Consider the following 20,013-nt stretch of genomic DNA (forward strand, 5'->3'; position numbering starts at 1 on the left):
TATGTGTTAATCAAAATCAATATCATTATTGTAGTATTCAGCAACATCTCAGCCTTATGGTTTTTTAATATTTCTCAGCCTTAATTTTTTATAATCAGCTATTTCAAATTCAGCATATCCTGTGACAACCACATGTTTAAGGAGCAAAAACGTGCTTGGACGAAATTGGATCATTAACAGACTGATAGAATATTCAGTTATGCTAATGATGTTGGATATTGCAGTAATTATATCGGTTGCAATTAACCAGCATTTTTCACTGTTTTCTAGTTCATTTCATGTCTCCACCACTCTTCACTCTGCATGAAATTTAGCATCAGAGATGCCCAATTCTTCACCAGAAGCAGTCAAAGTCCACCCCACTTACCTGACATATAATTGGCATGCAGAGTGTGCAAACCCGTTCAATAAATTAGAATATTACTGAAAAGCACATTTATTTCAGAAACTTTATCACCTAGCTGATAGGAAAAATATCTAACTTTGAACCGTCTTCCTGCAGTAACAACTTCCACTCTATGTTGTAGTAAGTATGAATAGTATGACGGGTTCACTGACTGCATAGATTGATTGTTTTTTTTTGTTTGTTTGTTTTTGACTGGCACGTCAGAGCCAATCAAGCTGTTCGCATTCATCACCAATTTCAAATTTGCTGAAGCTGTCATGTTTTGAGTTATGGTTGATTTTTTTTCTACTCGCTCACTTATAGATATGTTGTGCTTAAACACAGGTTGGTGTTGGGCTTCAGCCTTCAGCATATTGTTAACATGGGCCTGTCAGTTCGTAGTTAACTCTAGCAGCTCTGTGTGTGTTTGTCTTGTAGAGCCGTGCATTCCTCTGAAGATGTGTGAAGCAGAGACAGAACAGTAGTTACATAAGAAACCAGTGGGCTGCTGTATTGTCACATGCTTCCTGCTGGTTAACTGAGCGATGCTGTAATTTCTGCTCTAAATCTACTGGTTAAAGGGTGTTTCTGGCCAAGAAGGCAGCACATTGGCTTGCAGAGTTATATATTAATTTGTATCGTCCCCGTCTCATGTGCACAGTAACTCGGTGATCTGCTGTGACGGATTGCATCCCACTGAGAGAAATAAAACACTCACACAGCTAAAAGTGCTAGGATGTGTCACCTTCACTCACATGGGAGAAAGTTGACAAAGACAGTTGCTCAAAGATCACAAGATGGGCTGTTTTTAAGGGACTGCCAAACAGATAGTCAGGTCAGAACAGACTGTTCTGCTGCTTACGTTCACATCGTTTTGCCAGCCAATCAGCAGTTGGCATTCAGGGCTGCCAGGTGGAGCCAAGCATCCTGCTGAAGGTGTGAAGTTTAGTTAACAGCCCGTAGAGACACAGGGATGAGCAGATAGCTTGTTATTGTTTGTTGAAGCTTGCTAGAAACATAACGCCAATATTTTTAATTCCAATGCTTCTGTTGGATAATTTTTGATTCATCGTCTTTGATTGTTGGCAACTTGCACATGTGGTGTTTATGTTTCACAGATTTACTGTGTTTGGACACCGACAAGATCTAAAAAGGATCTCTGCTCCATGTTTTTTTTTTTTTTTTTATGGCTTTGACCTGCTAACACCAATTTCTCTATACTATAATGCAAGATGATACAAAATGAATGAACAGCAGTTGTATTTTTTTTCTGACTTTCTTGTCATGAGCACACATCAGGAGCATTATCCTGCTGTGTGTGAGAGTAGTTATTTTAAAGAATATTTTCTTGCAAAGACAAAATACTTAGTTAGCATTTTGCTTTTAGCATGTTTAGTCATATGCCTGATTAATGGGGACATGTTCTCTAACTGTAAGAATTAATCTCTGTGTTTTTTTTTTCATTAAGAGACTGTTGATCCTTACTCTAATTTTCTACATATTTCCAAATTCATTATGTTCCATGGCAGACAAAAATTGCAACTTAAAAAAAACAGAAAACAGAAAAAACCTTCCATTTGGCCTTCCTGGTACCTGCTGAAAGTCTTGCTCTCTTACTCTCTTGCAGCCTGAATGTAGCAATATCTTAGAGAAAATGCATTTCCCTCTTAGTAGCTTCTTTTATCTATGTGCTTCCTCTGACTTTATTTTTGTTAGCTCAACCAGGTATCACATTCATTCATTTATTTATATTGTGCCACTTGTATTGTTATTTGTCCAAAACAAAAACTGAAACAGTCAAAAACTAGCTTGCAAAAAAATAATCTTTGATTTTTCTATAGAAATGAAAGGCCAGCTTGTTTAACAACTATGATTTTGATACTGGACTTAAATAAGGTGGCACAGAGAGGAGTAGAATGCTTCTTTGTCCCAAACTGTCGTCCTAAATATACCACTCCCTCGAGGGGTCATTAGCTTATAGCTCATTAGCTTGTCCTCTGTGCTTGTTATGTTCTCACACCTTCTCCAGCCTCAACAAGGCTCAGATTGCCAGGAAGCAGCTGCAGTCCAGCTGAGGCACTCTGTCATCTTTATATTAATAAGCAGAAAAAAATTGTTAGCTTAAGATGGTAGTATATAGGTCAAAACGCCCAAAGTCAGTCATTATTAGCATAGTTACCTTAGAACCAAGAGAGTTTCATAACCTTTAGTTTCCACATTTATATCAGTATCAACTGATTACTGAAGCTTACTGAAGATACGTCAGTCATTTTTATGCTGAATTCCTCAGATTATACTCAGTATTAACACAGTTGATGGTGAGTGATGAAGTTCTCTGAGTGGTCAGGGGAAAATCTCCAACCTTCAGTTTTTTTGGGGGGGGGGTTGTTACTGATGTTGACTTCCTCTGATTTTCTGTGAAGTCCAGCCAAAAAGCCAAGCCACCATCAAAGATTATTCATCCCTTCCTTTTTCCTCACCTTGCTTTGACCCTTTACTTCCTCTCCTGCACTACCAGCGGTCCCACACTTTGAGATTCACTGAAGCACAGTGGACGGACAGATTTTAACCTCCGTAGACCTGGCTGTCCGCCAGAGGGACATTTCCTCTGTCTCTTATTCCCAGCTTTAGAGAGAGCAGTCCTGCTTGGCTTTAATGCAGCTTTTTTTTTTGTGATGCCTTTCAGCCTCCGTTGAGTAGCCTTTCAAAAATAACACGCTGGCTGCCTGAGCGGCTTCTGACATTTATGAAAAGAGCATAGTTATTCTCTTCTGTGTGCAAAATGTATTATCCACCCTGGAAGATTAGAACTTACATGTCATGAACTGTGTCCTGCCCTTTCTATGCCTTTACTCAAGAAAGGTACTGATCTCTGGTTCTATTTGCTCATTATATACTCATTATAACCAGTTCTCTTTTATAACTACAATAATCAGTATTGACAAGAGAGATTTTGCTCTTGTAGTGCTTCTGAAAGAAGACTCACCCACCGCTAGGTTAGCCCATAGCTAAGCTCTAAGAACTTTTGACCACATGTAGGCATCCATAAATATCTTTATGATGGAAATCTTTTCATTTTCTCAAGTGTTGGGCATTTATTGTACATAAGAACTTATCATGAATAATTTCTTATCATGTTAAGAATTTTGATTTTACGTTGTGTTGATACATTTCAATTACTGATGCTAAAAAAAGACTGACACTGTTATTGGAAATTTATTTATTTATTTATTTATTTATTACAATTTTTTCCACTGCTTGTTCCACAGGAGCATCAATGAATATCAGTTACATTTTAAAAATATAGTTAGATGCAGTGACTGTGTGCAGCTTAGTGATATAAATAACACCTCTTTAATTAACTGGCATTCTGAAGAAGAATATTTTAAATGGGAGTATTTTTATTTATTTTTGTGACTTTATAAATGCTGACATGCACTTACAACCATACAGTTACCTAAAAGTGAAGTAATACATTATCATCCTTTTTATTGTTGACACTATAATACCACAAATACTGTGATAAAAATTCTAAGTCCATATTGCCCGTGCCTAATGTGGTCTTAACTAAATTAAGCTCCAGGAAACAAAATAAATTTCACATGTGCTTGGCCTTAAATCCATACCCAGTATCCTATTGAGTATGGAAAAAGAGAGCAGGATTACCATAACATATTTATCCTTCTTTATTGCTGTGCCACAAGCTGGAAGCATAGCAGCAGCCAGGCATTCCTGAATCATCACACACACAGATGCTGTTAGACACACTGCTCAATAAAGAAAGACTTAATAACTAAGGGCTGTAATTCCATGTTACAGCCTGTCAGCTCGACACAAGACGGAACATAAAATAAGACACAAGTGACTTTCATTACCAGGCAGAGTTTCACAACTGAAGACATGGAAATGTTCTTCTTACATTAATTAAAGAGTGTTATCAAGGAGAGTCCTGCTTCGTAACTCACCAGCAGTAATGCCATCAGTTGTCTCTTTTTTTAATCGGATTATTTCTGTTTTCTGTGATCAGCCTCGCTCTGACTTCATTCCGGGTGTAAAGCGCATCACATCTGCTCCCATTTCCTCGCTGACACTTCCACCTACTCTGAACTCTCATTATCACACACACACACACACACACACACTCTGAGTCACACACTTTGCTGTGATGTCATAGTCTCCGGTAGCTTTCTCTCCCACAAATTTTGGAGAAAAGTTTTAAGAAAGGGGCGTTGCCACAGAGACAGAGACGTTTGCGTGACCGTCCTGACGTCCGACGGTCCACTGAACGATCAGCCAATTGTGTGTGGACAAGCACAGTTACTAAAATTTGAGCTGCTATTTTGGGGGCCGACTGTGGCGTCACTCAGCAGAATGCAGCAGATTGGAGACGCGCTCGCTCCAGCGGTGGGGCTTGGTGTGTGCGGAGAAAAAACAAACACGGAGTAGACCCGAGATGTTCATCAGTCGGCCTGTGATGGACAGGATGTGTCCGCTTCTGTGTTCACTTTTCTCCACCAGAGCTAATAATCTGTTCGCCTCACTGCAGGGAATAAACAGAAAGGAGGATTTAGATAAGCCGTAGTTAATTAAACTGAGGAATTTTTTTTTTCCCTCCTCCACATCAACTCTGCACTGCTCCTCTGCAAGAGACAGATGGCAGGAGGTTATTTATGTAAGAGTAAAAAGCTCTTTTTGAGGCAGTTGTTATAACTAGATGAGCTGCAGGCTCACATTAGGGACAAATGCACCGAACTCTCTTCCAATCATGTGGACGTCCTCGAGCTCAGCGGCGGATCTCTTTAGAGGGAGGGCGCCGCCCTCTTTGCGTTTGGCATGTTTAAAGCAACACTCAGAGGCATATTTGTGCGAGATCATGTGGATGAAAACTTTTCTGAAAATGGCCCTGTGTGTTCGAAATGATTTTTCAAAACAATATGGCAGAGATGTTTGTTATTATAAAGATGCAGCTACGCATGTACAAGGCCTTCAGCTTCTCTAAAATTGCAGCTTTTTATACTGATTGGCTTTTCTGTAAGTAATCACCCGATACAACTGGGAAAGTTGATAAAAAGTGAATTTTTGGTATTAAAGTGGTTTTAAAGAGAAGCTAGCTTCAGATTCTGGGACCAACTAATCCTATCTCTGAATGTTTGGTGTGTAAAGCTTGCAACATGTGGGAGAACCCAGCACTGATACATCAGATGTGATATCCTTTAATTCCAGATGGTTTAATTACTGCTGCTGATGCACTGCAGACTACGCTGCCCCTCAGAGAGCGTGTTAGTGCCGATAGTTTTACAACTGGTCGTCTCTGATGACAAGTCCCCCATGTCAGCAAGGTCACCAAGTCTGAACGGTGGTTTGTCATGTTTGCCTGTGAATCTGTGCGGCCTCTCAAGCTCTGTTTCTGAGGTCACAGTGTTTCACGTGTGAGCACTTCAGTTCACCTTTGTGTTAAAAAGAAACTGCACTTTTGTTTGTCTCTCTTTGTTCCCATAATAAGATAACCAGCTGTTGTACGTACAGTTCTGTGTCACTTCGTCAGAGTTAATGCTCTAAAAACCCTGGAAGCTCTCACGCTCAGTTTACAGTGACATGACCAGACGCCTTGTGTGGCCTCACCTTGGATTTGGCCCGTTTTCATGGTGGTCCTGTTGCATGGTGCTCTGAGAGAGCTACACCACAGGCGAGGGGAACAAGAAGCATGTGAGTGAGATAGATTTCAGCCGCGGGCGAGATCAGGTGACCGGTGTGAGGCTGCCAGCTCTGCATAGTTGCTTTCAAAGCCCAGAAAATACAAGAATAACTGAACATCCTGCCAACTTCATGTCTTCACTGTTAGGTAGCTTCTTTTTATGCATAAAATAATGGGTGGTGCAGGTAATGTTGCATATTGTCACAGGTATTAAAACAGAAACGGTGAGACCTCCACGAACGCTGGTGAAAAATGAATTCAGGTTGAGTCATCTGATATTTTCTGCTTCGTTGTCAAGCACACCAGCGGATTTCTTATCCACCCCTGTGTTCGTTATTAGCTCTTCTTTAGCTGCTCAATTATGTAACAACTCAACTTATGTAATGAAATGTAACTGCACCAACTGATGACATAAGTTCTCTAAAGCATTTCAGGCCATTTGCTGATTTTATGAAATCGTCACGTGTTGCGCTGTGCTTTGGGTTTTGTTGCTATGGGGAAAGCGAGTGTTAAAAAAATGAAAAAACCCTTAAACTACAGTGTTTCCATGACACCCTCTGTTGTTGATCAGCTCTCTGCCATCTGGTAGGCAGCACCAAGAGAGCAAGTGAAATTGTGAGATTTAAAAAAAAAAAAAAACAACACGTTCTGGTGCCAGAATAATGCTCAGCAGGAAGGTTCACCTGTCTGTCAGTTCCAGAGCAACAGCATGCCCTCACTCACCTGCAGTGGGCAGATTTATGGATTTTTTTGTCTCAAACTAAATCAACCCAGCAGGATCTCTGTGGGAACATCTGAAATTCCTTTAAACGCCGTATCTTTGCAGAAAGAACATTACTTTATCCCCTGTAGAGTCCAGATTCATACAGAACACATAACCCATCTGGTCAAGATGCTCATATTTAGGTTGTTATCTAAAAATGTTATTTTTCTTCTGTGTTTATTTTTTCCAGAACTCAAAGAGTGCCCAAGGCCTGGTTGGATTGAAGAACTTAGGAAATACTGTAAGTAAACTCCCAGCCTCTGTCATCACAACAGAGTAACTCAAGAATTACTTAATTTCGTATTTCAAAATAAAAGTCTAAACAGGGTGTTAAGCGTAAAGCACATAATAACAGGGCTCATAATAGCAGTTTACGCTTAATTTTCCAGACAAAGTCACACGCTTACAGCAACTGGATAGAGCGTCACGAGACAGATTTCCCCTTTGGCAGGGAGATATCATGGTTTTTATCTCGTGCCTTTCTTATCCGATTCACTGGGGTTGTCCTAAAATCCTGCTTGTGTAAATTATAGGAGCCGTTTGTCTGGTGGGTCGACACAGTCTCTGCTAGGCAACAGGGCAGACGGAGAACTCCTGAAATAAATGGAGAGTGTGTTCTGTAACTCAATCAGACGTTCTGATCGTTTGCTGCCTCTCTTGCTGGTTTGAACCCACCAAATCGCACGTGATCTATGTAGGCACATGACGGGAGCTGTTTGCACACTTGTCATGCTCCCATGTGTGTGATCGGTCTTTATACCGGATGTGAGATGGGGGAGCTAAACAGTTCAGGGGTGTTTTCCAGAAACATTTCACAATGTGGCAAAATGTGTAAAATGAAATGATGCTGATGTAAAACGTGATCAGTACGTCTAAAGGGAAATTTTTTTGGGGGGGCATCTTTTCCTCTGTTTTATGTTGCCGTTTTCCCCACAGTGTTTCATGAACAGTATCCTGCAGTGTCTGAGCAACACACAGAACCTGCGTGACTACTGCCTGCACAACTCGCACCGCAGAGACCTTAACAACAACAGCCGCACCAACACAGCCCTCATGGAAGGTGAGACATGAGTCACACAGGCCCCCTAGAGTCCAGAACAAACACTCCTCACACACAGCAGCTGTTTTGCTCTGAATTAGATCTGCGTGTAAGTAGATACTTTTTTAACAAAGAGGTAAAACGTCCCTGTGATGGTGTGCTAAAGTTAAAAAAGGGCAAAATTAGTTATCAGTGATTGGATGTTTTCTTTCTGTCATGCGACTAACGTCCGTATTTGTGTGTTGGTAGAATTTGCTAAGCTGATCCAGATCATGTGGACGTCGACCAGCAGCGAGGCGGTCAGCCCTTCTGAATTCAAAACACAGATCCAGAGATACGCTCCCAGATTTGTAGGATACAAGTATGTTGCATTACTTTATAATGCTCATTTGTTTTTGTGCGGTATTGATAGACGTGCAGGAACGTACTGAGGAACTTCTGCATGTTTCTAAATGAGAAAGAGAATGTATGTAACAGAGATTCTTGCTGGTGTGCTGCAGCCAACAGGATGCTCAGGAGTTCCTGCGCTTCCTGCTGGACGGCCTGCATAACGAAGTCAACAGGGTCACTGTGAGGCCGAGGGGCACCGTGGAGGACTTTGACCACCTGCCGTAAGTGAACAGACAATCATAAGTGCAAAATTAGTGAAGGAACAATCAGCAAACTATCAAAAATCAGCCATTTTCCTTCGAACAGCTTTGAGCAACAACTGAGAGAACAAATAGTGAAAATTCTGACTCTGTTTCTCTGCATCAAAGCTGAAAACTCCCATTTAAACTTAATACAAAGAACCTTAGGAACATTTGTCTGCTGCATATGTGGACCACCAGGGTTTGTGAGAGTTAGGGATCACAGCCACCTCAAACACTTGAGACCCAAAAATAAAAAGCTTATTACTGTCTATTTTAATAGTTCAAACACCAAATATACCTTTATATGCATCTTTCCAAGTTTCATTTTTTAGGTATGTTTTAGATGAGCTCTATGAAAAAAATCTCCATGAATAATTTGGAGTCACGTCCACAGAAAACTCTGCAAATAGGAAAATCTGTGAACAATCTGATACTGCAACATACACCCTCTGATCTCCAGTTTCAGTAGGCATGGACCAAATATACTGCACATATACTACAAGTCCTGTTCAAATCTTTGCGGAAAAAGCTTAAACAAAATAGGAAATTGGTATCGGCCAATGAAAAAGCCTGGTTGGTGCTCCTCAGGATAACACGAATCATAAAGTCTTCATTAGCCTCACATGTCGCTCATGGTAATGAACTGTGTCAACTACATGTTGGAGGTAAAGTAGGTCAGGTCCCATGTGTTCACCTAATCAACACTATGCGTTGAGTCAGGTGCAACCCTCAACTTGCTCCTGAGGGTTCATGTTTATCTGTGGATAACAAGCAGTTTCTCCACAGGCAGTGCACTCGTTACATTCTGCATCATTTGTTATGCAGCTTTGAAAGAACAAAACTTGTTTTTTTTTTCTGCCAGCGGAGCCTCAGCTGAACACAAAGCATCACTTTTAAGACGTAAAGCAATGCTGACAAACTAATAAGCATGACGTGACACCTCCCACTTGTTCATAGAAAAAGTTTTAATTAGATCAGCAGAAAGTTTAAGAAGTGGCACAGATATGCACTTCTTAAGGTGCATATCTATGTGGCAGCTGCAGAGGCACCTCATCAGGGTTTTATTAACTGATTCTGGCTTTGTTTGTTTATGATGTTGATTTTAGTCAATTCTGATTCAATTCCACAATTAAATGGAATAAAAACCATATGAGGAAAAATACGCTGCTGCGCTGTTCTTCTCTGAGGTAGAAGTTTTGAAAAACAAAAAAAAAGTAAGGGATTACAAAGTTGCCCTTAATTATGCATCCAATCATGTGTTTGCCCTTTATTAGATTTGTACTGAACTCCTGAAACAAAGGGCATTGGAGAACATTTAATGACCAGGAGAAAAATCGGATTTTGCAGTATCTACAAAGCAGTCACAGATGAAAGCTGATTTTGATTACCGCCAACGTGATTCCTGCATCCGTAGGAGGACTGTATTTACTTTATTTAAACTCTATGAAGCCCTTAACGTCTTTGTTTATCCCCTTTGGTGAGATTCCTGCCTTCCGCTCTGCTTGACCTTTTGCCAGACCAAAGAATTTCTCTGACGTAAATTTCCCACAATCTGCCCACAGCATCACCAAAAGACAAACAAAAAAGTCTAATTGTTCATAGCAGAAAAAGACTTGTTTTGAATAAATACGTGTGTTGATATGTCGTTGCATCCGTAATTTATGCTCCAGGGACCTCAAAGAAAATATCTCTTCATGTTTATCATATATGAGATTTCTGCCAACATGCTCCCATCATAAATCAACAACACCTGTTCTGCTTACAGAGATGAAGAAAAGGGGAAGAAGATGTGGAGTAAATATTTGGAAAGAGAGGATAGTAAAATAGTTGGTGAGTGAAAAAGTGGATTTATTGTTTTTCTGATGACATGTCAGGTGATCTCTGGCAGACTGGACCCATTTGTTAACCCTGACCTCAGAGGTTTATTTGCTGTCAACTTTTCCTCTGTTCCAGATGTGTTTGTGGGGCAGCTGAAGAGCTCCCTGACCTGCAGCCACTGTGGTTTCTGCTCCACTGTGTTCGATCCCTTCTGGGATCTTTCTCTGCCTATCGCAAAGGTTAGACAACACAAACACACACTATTTTCTGCATCCAGTAAGTGCATAGACTTATTTTACTATCTGCTAGTCCTAACACACGCTCTTTGGTTTCTCTCCCGTCTCTCTGTGTGCTTTGCTCTGTGGGCTTTTATTCTACGTCTGTTTTGGTGCTTGCTTATGTGAATGCATCTGTGTTTGTGCTCAGAAGGGCTACGGCGAGGTGAGTCTGATGGACTGCATGCGGCTCTTCACCAAAGAGGACGTCCTCGATGGGGATGAGAAGCCGGTAGGTATCCATGGCAACGACTGGATACAGTTTAATGTCATGTTGGAAACTCACTGATCAAGTGGAAGAAAGTTCTGAAAGTCTTATGCAGGACAAAATCAGAAGTAGTAACTACGATGCCTCAACACAAGCTGATGTGTATTTACACATAAAACACTAAATAAATACAGAATTTGCACATTTTGTGTTTTAGATCAAATAAAATCAACAATAATAGCAACTAATATAAACAAATGTTACTGGCAAACAAAGACCAGCAGGGGGTGCTGCTGTACCATCCCTGAGGCATTGTCTATGTGGCAGCTGAATAATTTTACCATAATAGTTAGCTTTTTCTTAAAGTGAGTATCTATCTGAAATAGTATAAAAATGTTTTCAGTGACGTTCAGATATGAGTTTAAAATGCTGCAATGATGGACACCAAGTAGTTCATCTGATGTCCTCCATGAGGAACCAACCTCCTCACCGAAGCTTGTCCAAGCAATTTCTCCTGCTGTATTTTTACCTTGTAATATGTTTTATATCAGCAGATGTATTAGCTGCACACATTCCGAGTTTTTATCCCGTTTTAGCTCCGTTTGGTGAACGCTGCACATTTTAAAGGCTCATTTCCCTTTTTTTATGGAGCAAAACTGATGGACTGGAAGCCTCAGATCTTCCAGTCAAAGGCTTTTAATACAGTAAAAGCACTCATTTTAAGACCAGAGGGGATGAAAGCCTTTATGGCCGTGGGCCCACACTGTGGAATGCTCTAACTTTGATTCTCTTAATACTTTTAAAAAGCAACTGAAGACACATTTATTCAGATTGGCTTTATTTTCAATTTATTTTATTTTATGTCACATTTATGCTGTATTATCCCTCCCTCTGTTTTGTCTTCTGTGTTCTTAAGTCTTGTATTTTGTAAAACACTTTGTGGTTTCTAACTTGTGAAAGTGGCTATATAAATATAAAGTGTAATTACTTACTTACTTAGAGCTTAGAGTTTATGTTTCCGTTTCACCTTTAGATCCAACACCTGTGCGGCTGTTTGTTCCAGCTGTTTGCAGCTAATGACTCAACTTCCTCTGCTTGCTCTTTGCAGACATGCTACAGATGTAAAGCCAGGAGGAGGTGCACAAAGAAGTTCACAATACAGAAGTTCCCCAAGATTCTAGTGCTGCGTATCCTTTCCTTCTGCCATGTACCTTTTGCTGCCGGAAGCCTAGAAAACCCCAGTAGTTTGTTTAATCATACAGAGAAAGCGTGTTGCATTTAAGTCTTCTGACAGCGGGAGCAGGGATTCAAAAAGCAACTGCTCCTTGACTCTCCTTCCACTGCAGACCTGAAACGCTTCTCTGAGGCACGACGAACCAGCAAACTGTCCACCTTTGTTAACTTCCCCATGAAGGACCTCGACCTTCGAGAGTTTGCCTCTGAAAACAGCAGTAAGCTCTTTCCCCTTTCATTCCATTCTTCATATTATTAAGCATGACGCCATATTAGTTTGCCAGCAACCTTTTAGCTAACTTTTATTTTGTTTTCTTCCTCTCTGCAGCAAATGCAGTATATAACCTGTATGCAGTGTCCAACCACTCAGGCACAACCATGGGAGGTCACTACACAGCCTATTGTCGCAATCCCAGCTCGGGAGAATGGTACACCTTTAACGACTCCAGGTGGGTTTGAGCACCAACGCAGGAAGAGATTTGTCAGGTTACATACAGGAGTGAAAGCACAGTTTGAGAACCAGTCCAGCTATTTTGTGAAATATATTAGATACTAATAGTGAATTAACAGCATCACGAAGACCAGGGAACTCAGCGGATAGGTCATTGAGAAGTTTAAAGCAGGATTAGGTTGGAAAACAAATATCCCACGTTTTTGTCTAACTATCTATAATTACCTCGGCTTAGGCATTTGAGTAGGGACAATATCAGCAGACGTGATAATGACCTGCCGATAACGTCAGCTTGAGTTTATATCCAGGAAACTGAGATCTGATCACATGATAAGTCTGGGAGCCTTTTACTGCGTAAAAGCTCCCAGACAGAAGGCTGTTATTATCATCTCTAAACAATCCAAGTGTTTCCTCTGCAGCAACAACAGCAAAGATCTCTCCCAGCAAGCACAGTGTCTACACCAGGTAGATCACACCTCATTGATCTCTCTCTCTTTCTTTTCAGAGTAACGCCAATGTCGTCCAGCCAAGTGCGCAGCAGCGACGCCTACGTCTTGTTCTACGAGCTGGCTTCGTCCTCGCGGATGTGAGGACTCCCGAAGGACGCGGCTCGGCTTTGGCTGTCGCACAGACGGACGGACATTTATATTTGGACATTAGTTCCTCACAAACACATATGATGACTCCCCACCTAGCAGCCGAGAAGCTGCAGCTGGAGAGAACACCATGGATTCCACAGGAACCCCGATCCACCAGCTCTGTTCTCTGTCTGTTCTTACTGCTGTGTCATGCTCATCTTGACTGCAGGCGTGTGTTTACTGTGTGTGTATGTGTGTGCAGCAAAAAAAAAACAAAAAACAGGGCAATAACCCCAATGCACCAACCAACCAGGTGAACCCATGTCAGAAGTCCCTCTCTATGCACTGCAAACCAAACTCTCATCCTGACTGCGCCTTCAACTCTTCTTAATCTTCTCGTTTGCCTCAGATGATTAAACCTGACTTCTTGCATTGTTTTTCCTTTGAGTATGTTTGTTTTTCATTCAGAGCATGGGAGGGGGAGGGTATTAGCACAGCACCATGAGCATTATCACCACTTTGAAATGTGGATCAACTTTTCTTAGAGCAACTGGAACAGAGATGGTTAGGGTTACAGCTGCTTGGTTCTCCCACAGCGCCCCCTTTTCCCTTCCCACTGCACTGCAGCACTCCCATGACTATCAGCATCTTCTTCACTTTGTCGCTAACGGCGGTCGGGAGGGCCGGAGGCTCTGTGAGCGTTAAATGTTTCACTTGTATTTTGTTTCTTTTGTTTCTCCCACGTGTGGCTGCTACTGATGCTTTACAAAGTGCTGTGAATGACTGGACGGACGGACGGTCCAGTGAAGCTCTCGTAAGGATGGGGTCATGGAAACAATAATAATAATGGTAACAATCCTCATCAACAGGGATTGGCTCTTTTCTTCCTCTCTTGTTTCATACCATTGAACAACACAGAAAGAATGTTTTCAAGAAGACGAAACACTAGATCTGTATATTTTTATATCTTGATGCAATATAGAGAATGTACTATTCAATGGTGCTGAAAATGACCCGTAACTGTTTTCAGTTGGTTTATTTACCAGGTTTCAAGAGAGAGAAAAAAAGTTCTTATTTATGCTTACAAGTGATGATGTGATGAGTCACACTTTTTAACAGTGGCAGTAGTATATAAATACATATATATATATAAATAAAAGTCGACAACACAGTGGTTTTACAATGTGTCTTTGTTTTTTTGGGGGGGGGAGGCATAAAGGAGGAATTCCTTCTGCTGACTGAAACAGGTGCAGCAATTACATCTGGTAACAGTGGCCACTAGAGGACAGGTGGAGCATAGCTAAAGAATTTGGGTCTGTTCTTCATGTAGAGCTGTAGGTACGTTGCTTTTTCTGAGAAATAAGTGAAGAAGCAAGCCCACTACTGCATCTGCAACATGTGATATGATGGAGTCCATCATAAAATAAAAGATTTACATAGAAAGTCATTGTAAAGAGAAATTATCCCACCTTCCAGTTTATCAGATCTAGGGCTGGGAGTTAATTTCAATTAATTACATAGATGTTAAAAATGTTTTGGTCCGGCCACAACACTTGTACGTTTCTGGTACGACCATAACTCTGACACACAAGCAACATCCACAAACAACAACGATGGACGACAAAGCCACTTTTCTTGTCCCACTGGAGGTTAGTTAGCTTTAAAAAAACGATTTAATGGGATGCTGGAAAGGCTTTTTTATATGTGCGTTGTGGAAAAAGGGCCGTCAATTTCCTCCTAGCGTCATAGTATCAAAATGGCAAATTACATACATCATGGTCAAACGTTAGCAATTGAGTACAATTTTAAACTTTAAAAGAGGCCATCCCATCAGAAAGCAATCGTTTCTCAGTAGCTGTGAGCCCAGGTGATGTTTTTTGCCAGGTTACAGAAATTACAAACCAAAAGAAATCGTTAAGGGAGTGTGCAGTGTCTGAAACACAAAGGACTTTTTGGAATACTCTGGAAAACAGGCCAAAGGTCAAAAGACACTGAGTTTGAAAAACAAGTTGATCTATGGACTCGTGATAAGTGCCAGGATACAAACAAGACATACAGGATGAACATGTGGATGTGATAATTAATATGTTTACATGTGTGTTTGCCAGAGCCCTATAAAAGGGAAACTGCCCAGAGATTGGGGGACCTCTTTATAATTAGGCCAAGCTTTCGAACAGTGTAATAAACCAAATTCGAACAGTGTAATAAACCAAAGTCCAGCCTGCAGAGCTTTATTCCTGAAGCATATGGAAGACACTGACACAATACCCAACTTCTGTTGTGTATTCTGACATTTCCTCTTCTTCAGCCTCTAACGCTTTTATGACAACAACCTGTGTGGGTGTGGGCACAGGTGTGTGTGTTTTAGTAGTGTGACTGTTTCAGTTCCATGGAAGCCCTCAGCGTTGGACCTTGGAACCATACGCCTTCATATTAAGGTGTCACTAATTTTTGCAGTTCAACAGAACAGTGTTTACAGTTGCAGCATTTAAACATGCAAGAGGAATTATGAACAAGACAAGCCAGGATTGCTCCCTACTTTGGTTTATTTCTGGAGAACTGTCTAAACAGCCCTTACATGGCCACATTTGGTAAGTTACTTCCAACAATTTCTACTGAACATTATTACCTGTATTATGTGTATGACTTAAAGATACTGGATGTTGGTCAGGTCCCAGATCAGATCAGTCCCAACTGGTTTTACTGTTGCTGGGTGAGACAGAAAACGGGAAGAGCTCAGCAGGAAATGCCATCCTCTCAGGAAGAGCTTTTAACGGGAAAACCACCCGGAGCTGCCGGAGGAACGCCACCGTCTTAGGGTTCCAGGCAAATAACTCGGCTTACAGCCTTGCTCACTTCAATGGAAAGTTGTCGATACTAACTTCGAGCTCCCTCCACCAGGTGGCAGTGGTGGACACCCCAGGGTGGATGCCCAACTCCACTACTCCACACTGGGTGTCTAAGGAGCTGGGGAGAGCTCTCACCCTGTGCCACCCAGGACCCGATGCCATCCTGCTGGTGCTGTCCATCTCCTCCGTGTTCGGTCAGGACGAGTGGAGAGCCATGGAGGCCCACCTCAGACTGCTTGAAACACCCATCTGGAGTCGCGCTATCATCCTATTCACTCACGGGGACCAATTAGGTAAACGGTCTGTTGGATGAAAGTGACGTCACTGTCATAATCAGGAAAGGTTGTACGGCAAACATTCAGCTGCCATGAAAAGAATCTTCAGTCATAGGGATTAGTGTTGCAGTTTATATAGGAGTGGACGTTTATCGTATCATTATATCAAATTTCTTTTTATTATGATCAGAATTTTGAATTAGTGTCATGATAAATTATCATTTCATATTAATGATCTAAAAAAAAATCAAAACTGGCAGTTATGTGAAATTTTATTTTTAGTATTTTCACCTCCATTTGTTCGAGCACCAATACATGACAGTAAATTTGAAAATATAATTAAACACACGAACTGTTTAATTATAAATTCTAAAGGTCAGATAAATCTCACTTTATGAGAAAGTGGCCACCTCCAGAAGCCTTTTGAAAATGGGAATGTTTTTCAAGTATTTGTGTTTGTTGTGCAGTAAATGTACAATGCTGCCACAGCCATACAAAACATAAAAAATAGGTAATAAATGGTTTATCACAATTCACAATGTCACCACAAAATATTGCTTTCAAATTTTAATTTTAATGATGCCCTCTTCTATAGCTTTATGAAGAAAGAGTCAGTGGCATGTTTAAAATCATACTTCTGATTTTCATAACCTACCAAACACACCACTGATCCTCCATATTCAGTGACCTGTTTTGGCTAACTTCAGTATGCGTCATCAAACATGTGAGCTCACCATAACAACCTAGATGTGTTTTCTCTTTAAACAACGAGAAGGCAATAATTTCCTGGCTCAAAGTGTCTTAAGCGGCTATTATGGTGGGTTAACTGAAAACCAGGGCTTCTTATAAGTACACAACCTCTGTTTAGATGTAATTAATGGTATTCAATGGGGATTCTTCTACTTGTTAGTTTGGTCGTCGTAGAGAAAAACATGTTACTGCCAATGTTGTTCCCAGATCTGATTCTGCGTTCCAGTTGTTGACCATACTGAAACACAAAGTCTGTCTTTCAAGTCATAACTGGGAGTAGGCGGAGTTGCTTTTTCTTTCCCAATGGGAAATCCGACTACGGAGGGCGTTCGAGTTTACTTTTCTGATTGAGAAGTCAGAATTTCCCAGTCCTGAAAACATTCTGGAACGCAGCATAAGAGCTAACCTCTGAGGTTAAAAGCGTCAGCGATTTAGGTCTCGTTTCTGACATCTAGAGGCCAACAGCGGAACTGCACGGTGCTGTATTTAAACGGCTACATTGAGCTGACACCTGATCGCTTACTTGAAGACAACATTCATTGGCACGCACAGTCTAATAATGAGTAAAACTTGCTGAAAGTCATAGTGTGAAAAATAATTTGATTCCACTAATCACTACAATTCAAACAGACCAGAATAAATGTTTGGAGGTGAACTTTGGAGGAGTCCATTTTCTCCTTAGCCCAGGTAATAAACTTCTGAGGCTGTCTCTGGATCAGGAGTGGCATTACACAAGGATTGTGACAGCTGTAGCCCAGGTCCCGGATACAGGTTTGTGTGGTGGCACTTGAAACGTTGACTCTTGATTGTGCTTTGCACGAATAAGGCGCACTGTTAGCGGACAGCTTTAGCAATAACTTTATGTACCTCAGCCTCCTTGTAAATGGTGTCAGTGGCTGTCTGCTGGATAACTGTCAAGTCAGCAGTCATTTCTGTGTTAAGCAAAAACTTTATTGTAATGTTTTATGGTATTTTATTTTCATGCACAACTGAGTTTTGAGGTTCCATTAGCTGTGAGCCATAAGCACCACTTTTTGATGATATTCTAATTTTCTGAGAAGCACTTGTACTTTTCTCATAGAAAAGTTCATAACACTACAAGTAAGCATCCATATTTCCATGTCTCTCTTTGCGCAGTATGTTCCCTAGTTTGTCACGTTCATTCTTTAGCGTTGTCAGTTGAGACTAAGTTCATCTGGCAAAGGTCTGCATCCTACAGGACACCTGTCAATCCAGGAGCATATACAGCGACAGGGTCGGACTCTGCAGTGGCTGCTGGAGCGATGTGGACACCGGTACCAGGTTATGTCCAGCCAGTCCAGTACGGCACAGTTTCACGTTGGACAGCTCATTTGGAAGATTCGGAAGATGGCAGAGGTTTCAGAGCAGATCAGAGAGATATCCTTCAGAGTGAGAACCCAGCTTGGAGTTCTGAATGTGAGGGTGGAACAGTGGTGGAACACGAGGCAGCAGGTATATGATAATCGTCCAGGACAAAGACAAGAGAGTGGCTCAGGAGGGCAAAGAGGTAAGAACTGTTGTCTGTCAGGCACTGCTGAGATTTGCGTGAAAGAACCTGACTGTGGTGTGTGTAACTGCAGGCACAGACGGTTTGAGGCCTGCACTCAGCCTCATCCTGCTGGGAAGGAGAAAATCAGGGAAGAGCTCCGCAGGCAACATGATCCTGGGCAGAGAGGAGTTTCAGAGGGACAAAAAGACAGTTCAGTGCGATGCGGGGCACGCAGAGATCTCAGGGTGGTCTGTGACGGTGGTGGACACCCCTGGGTGGAGTCTGTTTGGTCAGGCTAAACCTGCGCAGGTGAAGAGAGAGATCCTGAAGAGCCCGTCGTTCTGTCCTGCTGGGAGCAAAGTGATCTTCCTGCTGGCTGTTCCTGTGGACTCATTCTCAGAGAAGGACAGGAAGGCGGTGGAGACGCACGTCAGAGTGCTGGGGGACGGCGTGTGGGGAAGCTGTGTGGTGCTGTTCACCTATGGAGACGCACTGAAGGGAAGGACAATTGAGCATCACATAAAAAAGAAGAAAGAGTCTCTGCAGTGGGTGCTGGACATGTGTGACCAACGGCATTATGTTTGTGATACGAACATGAGCGACTTCACGCAAGTGAAACAGCTTCTTGAGATGGTATACAAGTACAATTTTAAAACCTGACTTTTCCCCTAAATTAAAACTATGTTTATCTTATCTGGCTCCATGAAGACTTTTGTACTGATGCAGCTCTTTTCCGGGTCACGTTGGTACCTGCGGGGTTCCCCTACTGTCTTTAAAAATGTGATAAATGTGCAGGAAACATTGATATCTGCATTTTTTACAGGTTTGTTCCGTCTGTCTATCAGCAACAGCAGCAGAAGCTGCGTGTCACAAAGTGTGCAAAGACCAAATATACAGTTGGGTCCAGTTCTAAACCATGAAGTGAATTGATTATATACTTGGCTGATTGGCAGGATAGTAGTGTGTATATGTGATGAGATTAAAATAATCCAGATGCATTGCAGGATCAGGTCTGATAACATGTTGTGAGTGGCTTATTAAACGTACCACAGAAGCCAGGCTCCACCAATAAGTAAATAATTTTGGCCTGATCTGGCTTGAATTTTGAGCTATGGAGCTAAATTCTAACAAAAAAAAAGGTCTTTTAACAAGTAATTTGAAGAATAAACAATCTGAATTGCTGTGTTCTAAATAAAATAATTTTGTTTTCAAGTTACTGTGTGAAGCATAAGTATCAACTTCTTGCTGGGTGTCAGATGACGTAGCAATGGCGTCACCCAATGCAGATGGAGGGCAGGAAGTAAATGTAGCCCATTTATTTCTGTTGATCCAGCATCAAAATGCCTAAAGTCTGTGTCCTGTACGGTTGTTCCAACCGTTCTAACAGAGAGAAAGATAAACATAATTTTCGTGTTTCGAAGGTAGTTGGTCACAGGGTAGTATATTAAAAAAAAAAAACTTACCGAAAAAAGAGGAGAAAAGTGGATCAACAATCTTCGTCCTACAAAGACTCTACATTAACGTACAACTCCAGCATGAATTTGGGTTTACA

General features: G+C 41.4%; 2 protein-coding genes across 10 annotated transcripts in view; both read left to right on the top strand.

Moving 5' to 3' along the window:
* Nucleotides 1–13,163, top strand: part of usp2a (ubiquitin specific peptidase 2a) — a 43,777-nt gene extending 30,614 nt beyond the window's left edge. For 8 of the 9 annotated variants that reach the window (XM_015047819.1, XM_015047816.1, XM_015047823.1 and 5 more), the window contains 11 exons: nt 7,034–7,084; nt 7,780–7,903; nt 8,132–8,243; nt 8,383–8,493; nt 10,280–10,344; nt 10,468–10,571; nt 10,759–10,839; nt 11,924–12,002; nt 12,162–12,266; nt 12,377–12,497; nt 13,005–13,163. In XM_015047819.1, coding sequence (XP_014903305.1) covers nt 7,034–7,084; nt 7,780–7,903; nt 8,132–8,243; nt 8,383–8,493; nt 10,280–10,344; nt 10,468–10,571; nt 10,759–10,839; nt 11,924–12,002; nt 12,162–12,266; nt 12,377–12,497; nt 13,005–13,089 — 1,038 coding nt within the window. In that variant the 3' untranslated portion in view covers nt 13,090–13,163. The remainder of the gene's footprint in view (nt 1–7,033; nt 7,085–7,779; nt 7,904–8,131; nt 8,244–8,382; nt 8,494–10,279; nt 10,345–10,467; nt 10,572–10,758; nt 10,840–11,923; nt 12,003–12,161; nt 12,267–12,376; nt 12,498–13,004) is intronic. The other variant, XM_015047822.1, reaches the window with a different exon arrangement.
* Nucleotides 13,164–15,655: 2,492 nt separating this feature from the next.
* On the top strand, nt 15,656–19,599 carry LOC106956777 (GTPase IMAP family member 8-like). The gene is made up of 4 exons (XM_015047810.1): nt 15,656–15,668; nt 15,749–16,219; nt 18,171–18,479; nt 18,553–19,599. Exons 1-4 carry the CDS (start codon nt 15,656–15,658, stop codon nt 19,119–19,121), a joined length of 1,362 nt encoding a protein of 453 aa, XP_014903296.1. The 3' UTR covers nt 19,122–19,599.
* Nucleotides 19,600–20,013: the final 414 nt, after the last annotated feature.

The sequence above is a fragment of the Poecilia latipinna genome, unplaced genomic scaffold (genome assembly GCF_001443285.1).
Source record: "Poecilia latipinna isolate Pla-1442-1.1 unplaced genomic scaffold, P_latipinna-1.0 Scaffold844, whole genome shotgun sequence".
In the NCBI taxonomy this organism is placed as follows: Eukaryota; Metazoa; Chordata; class Actinopteri; order Cyprinodontiformes; family Poeciliidae; genus Poecilia; species Poecilia latipinna.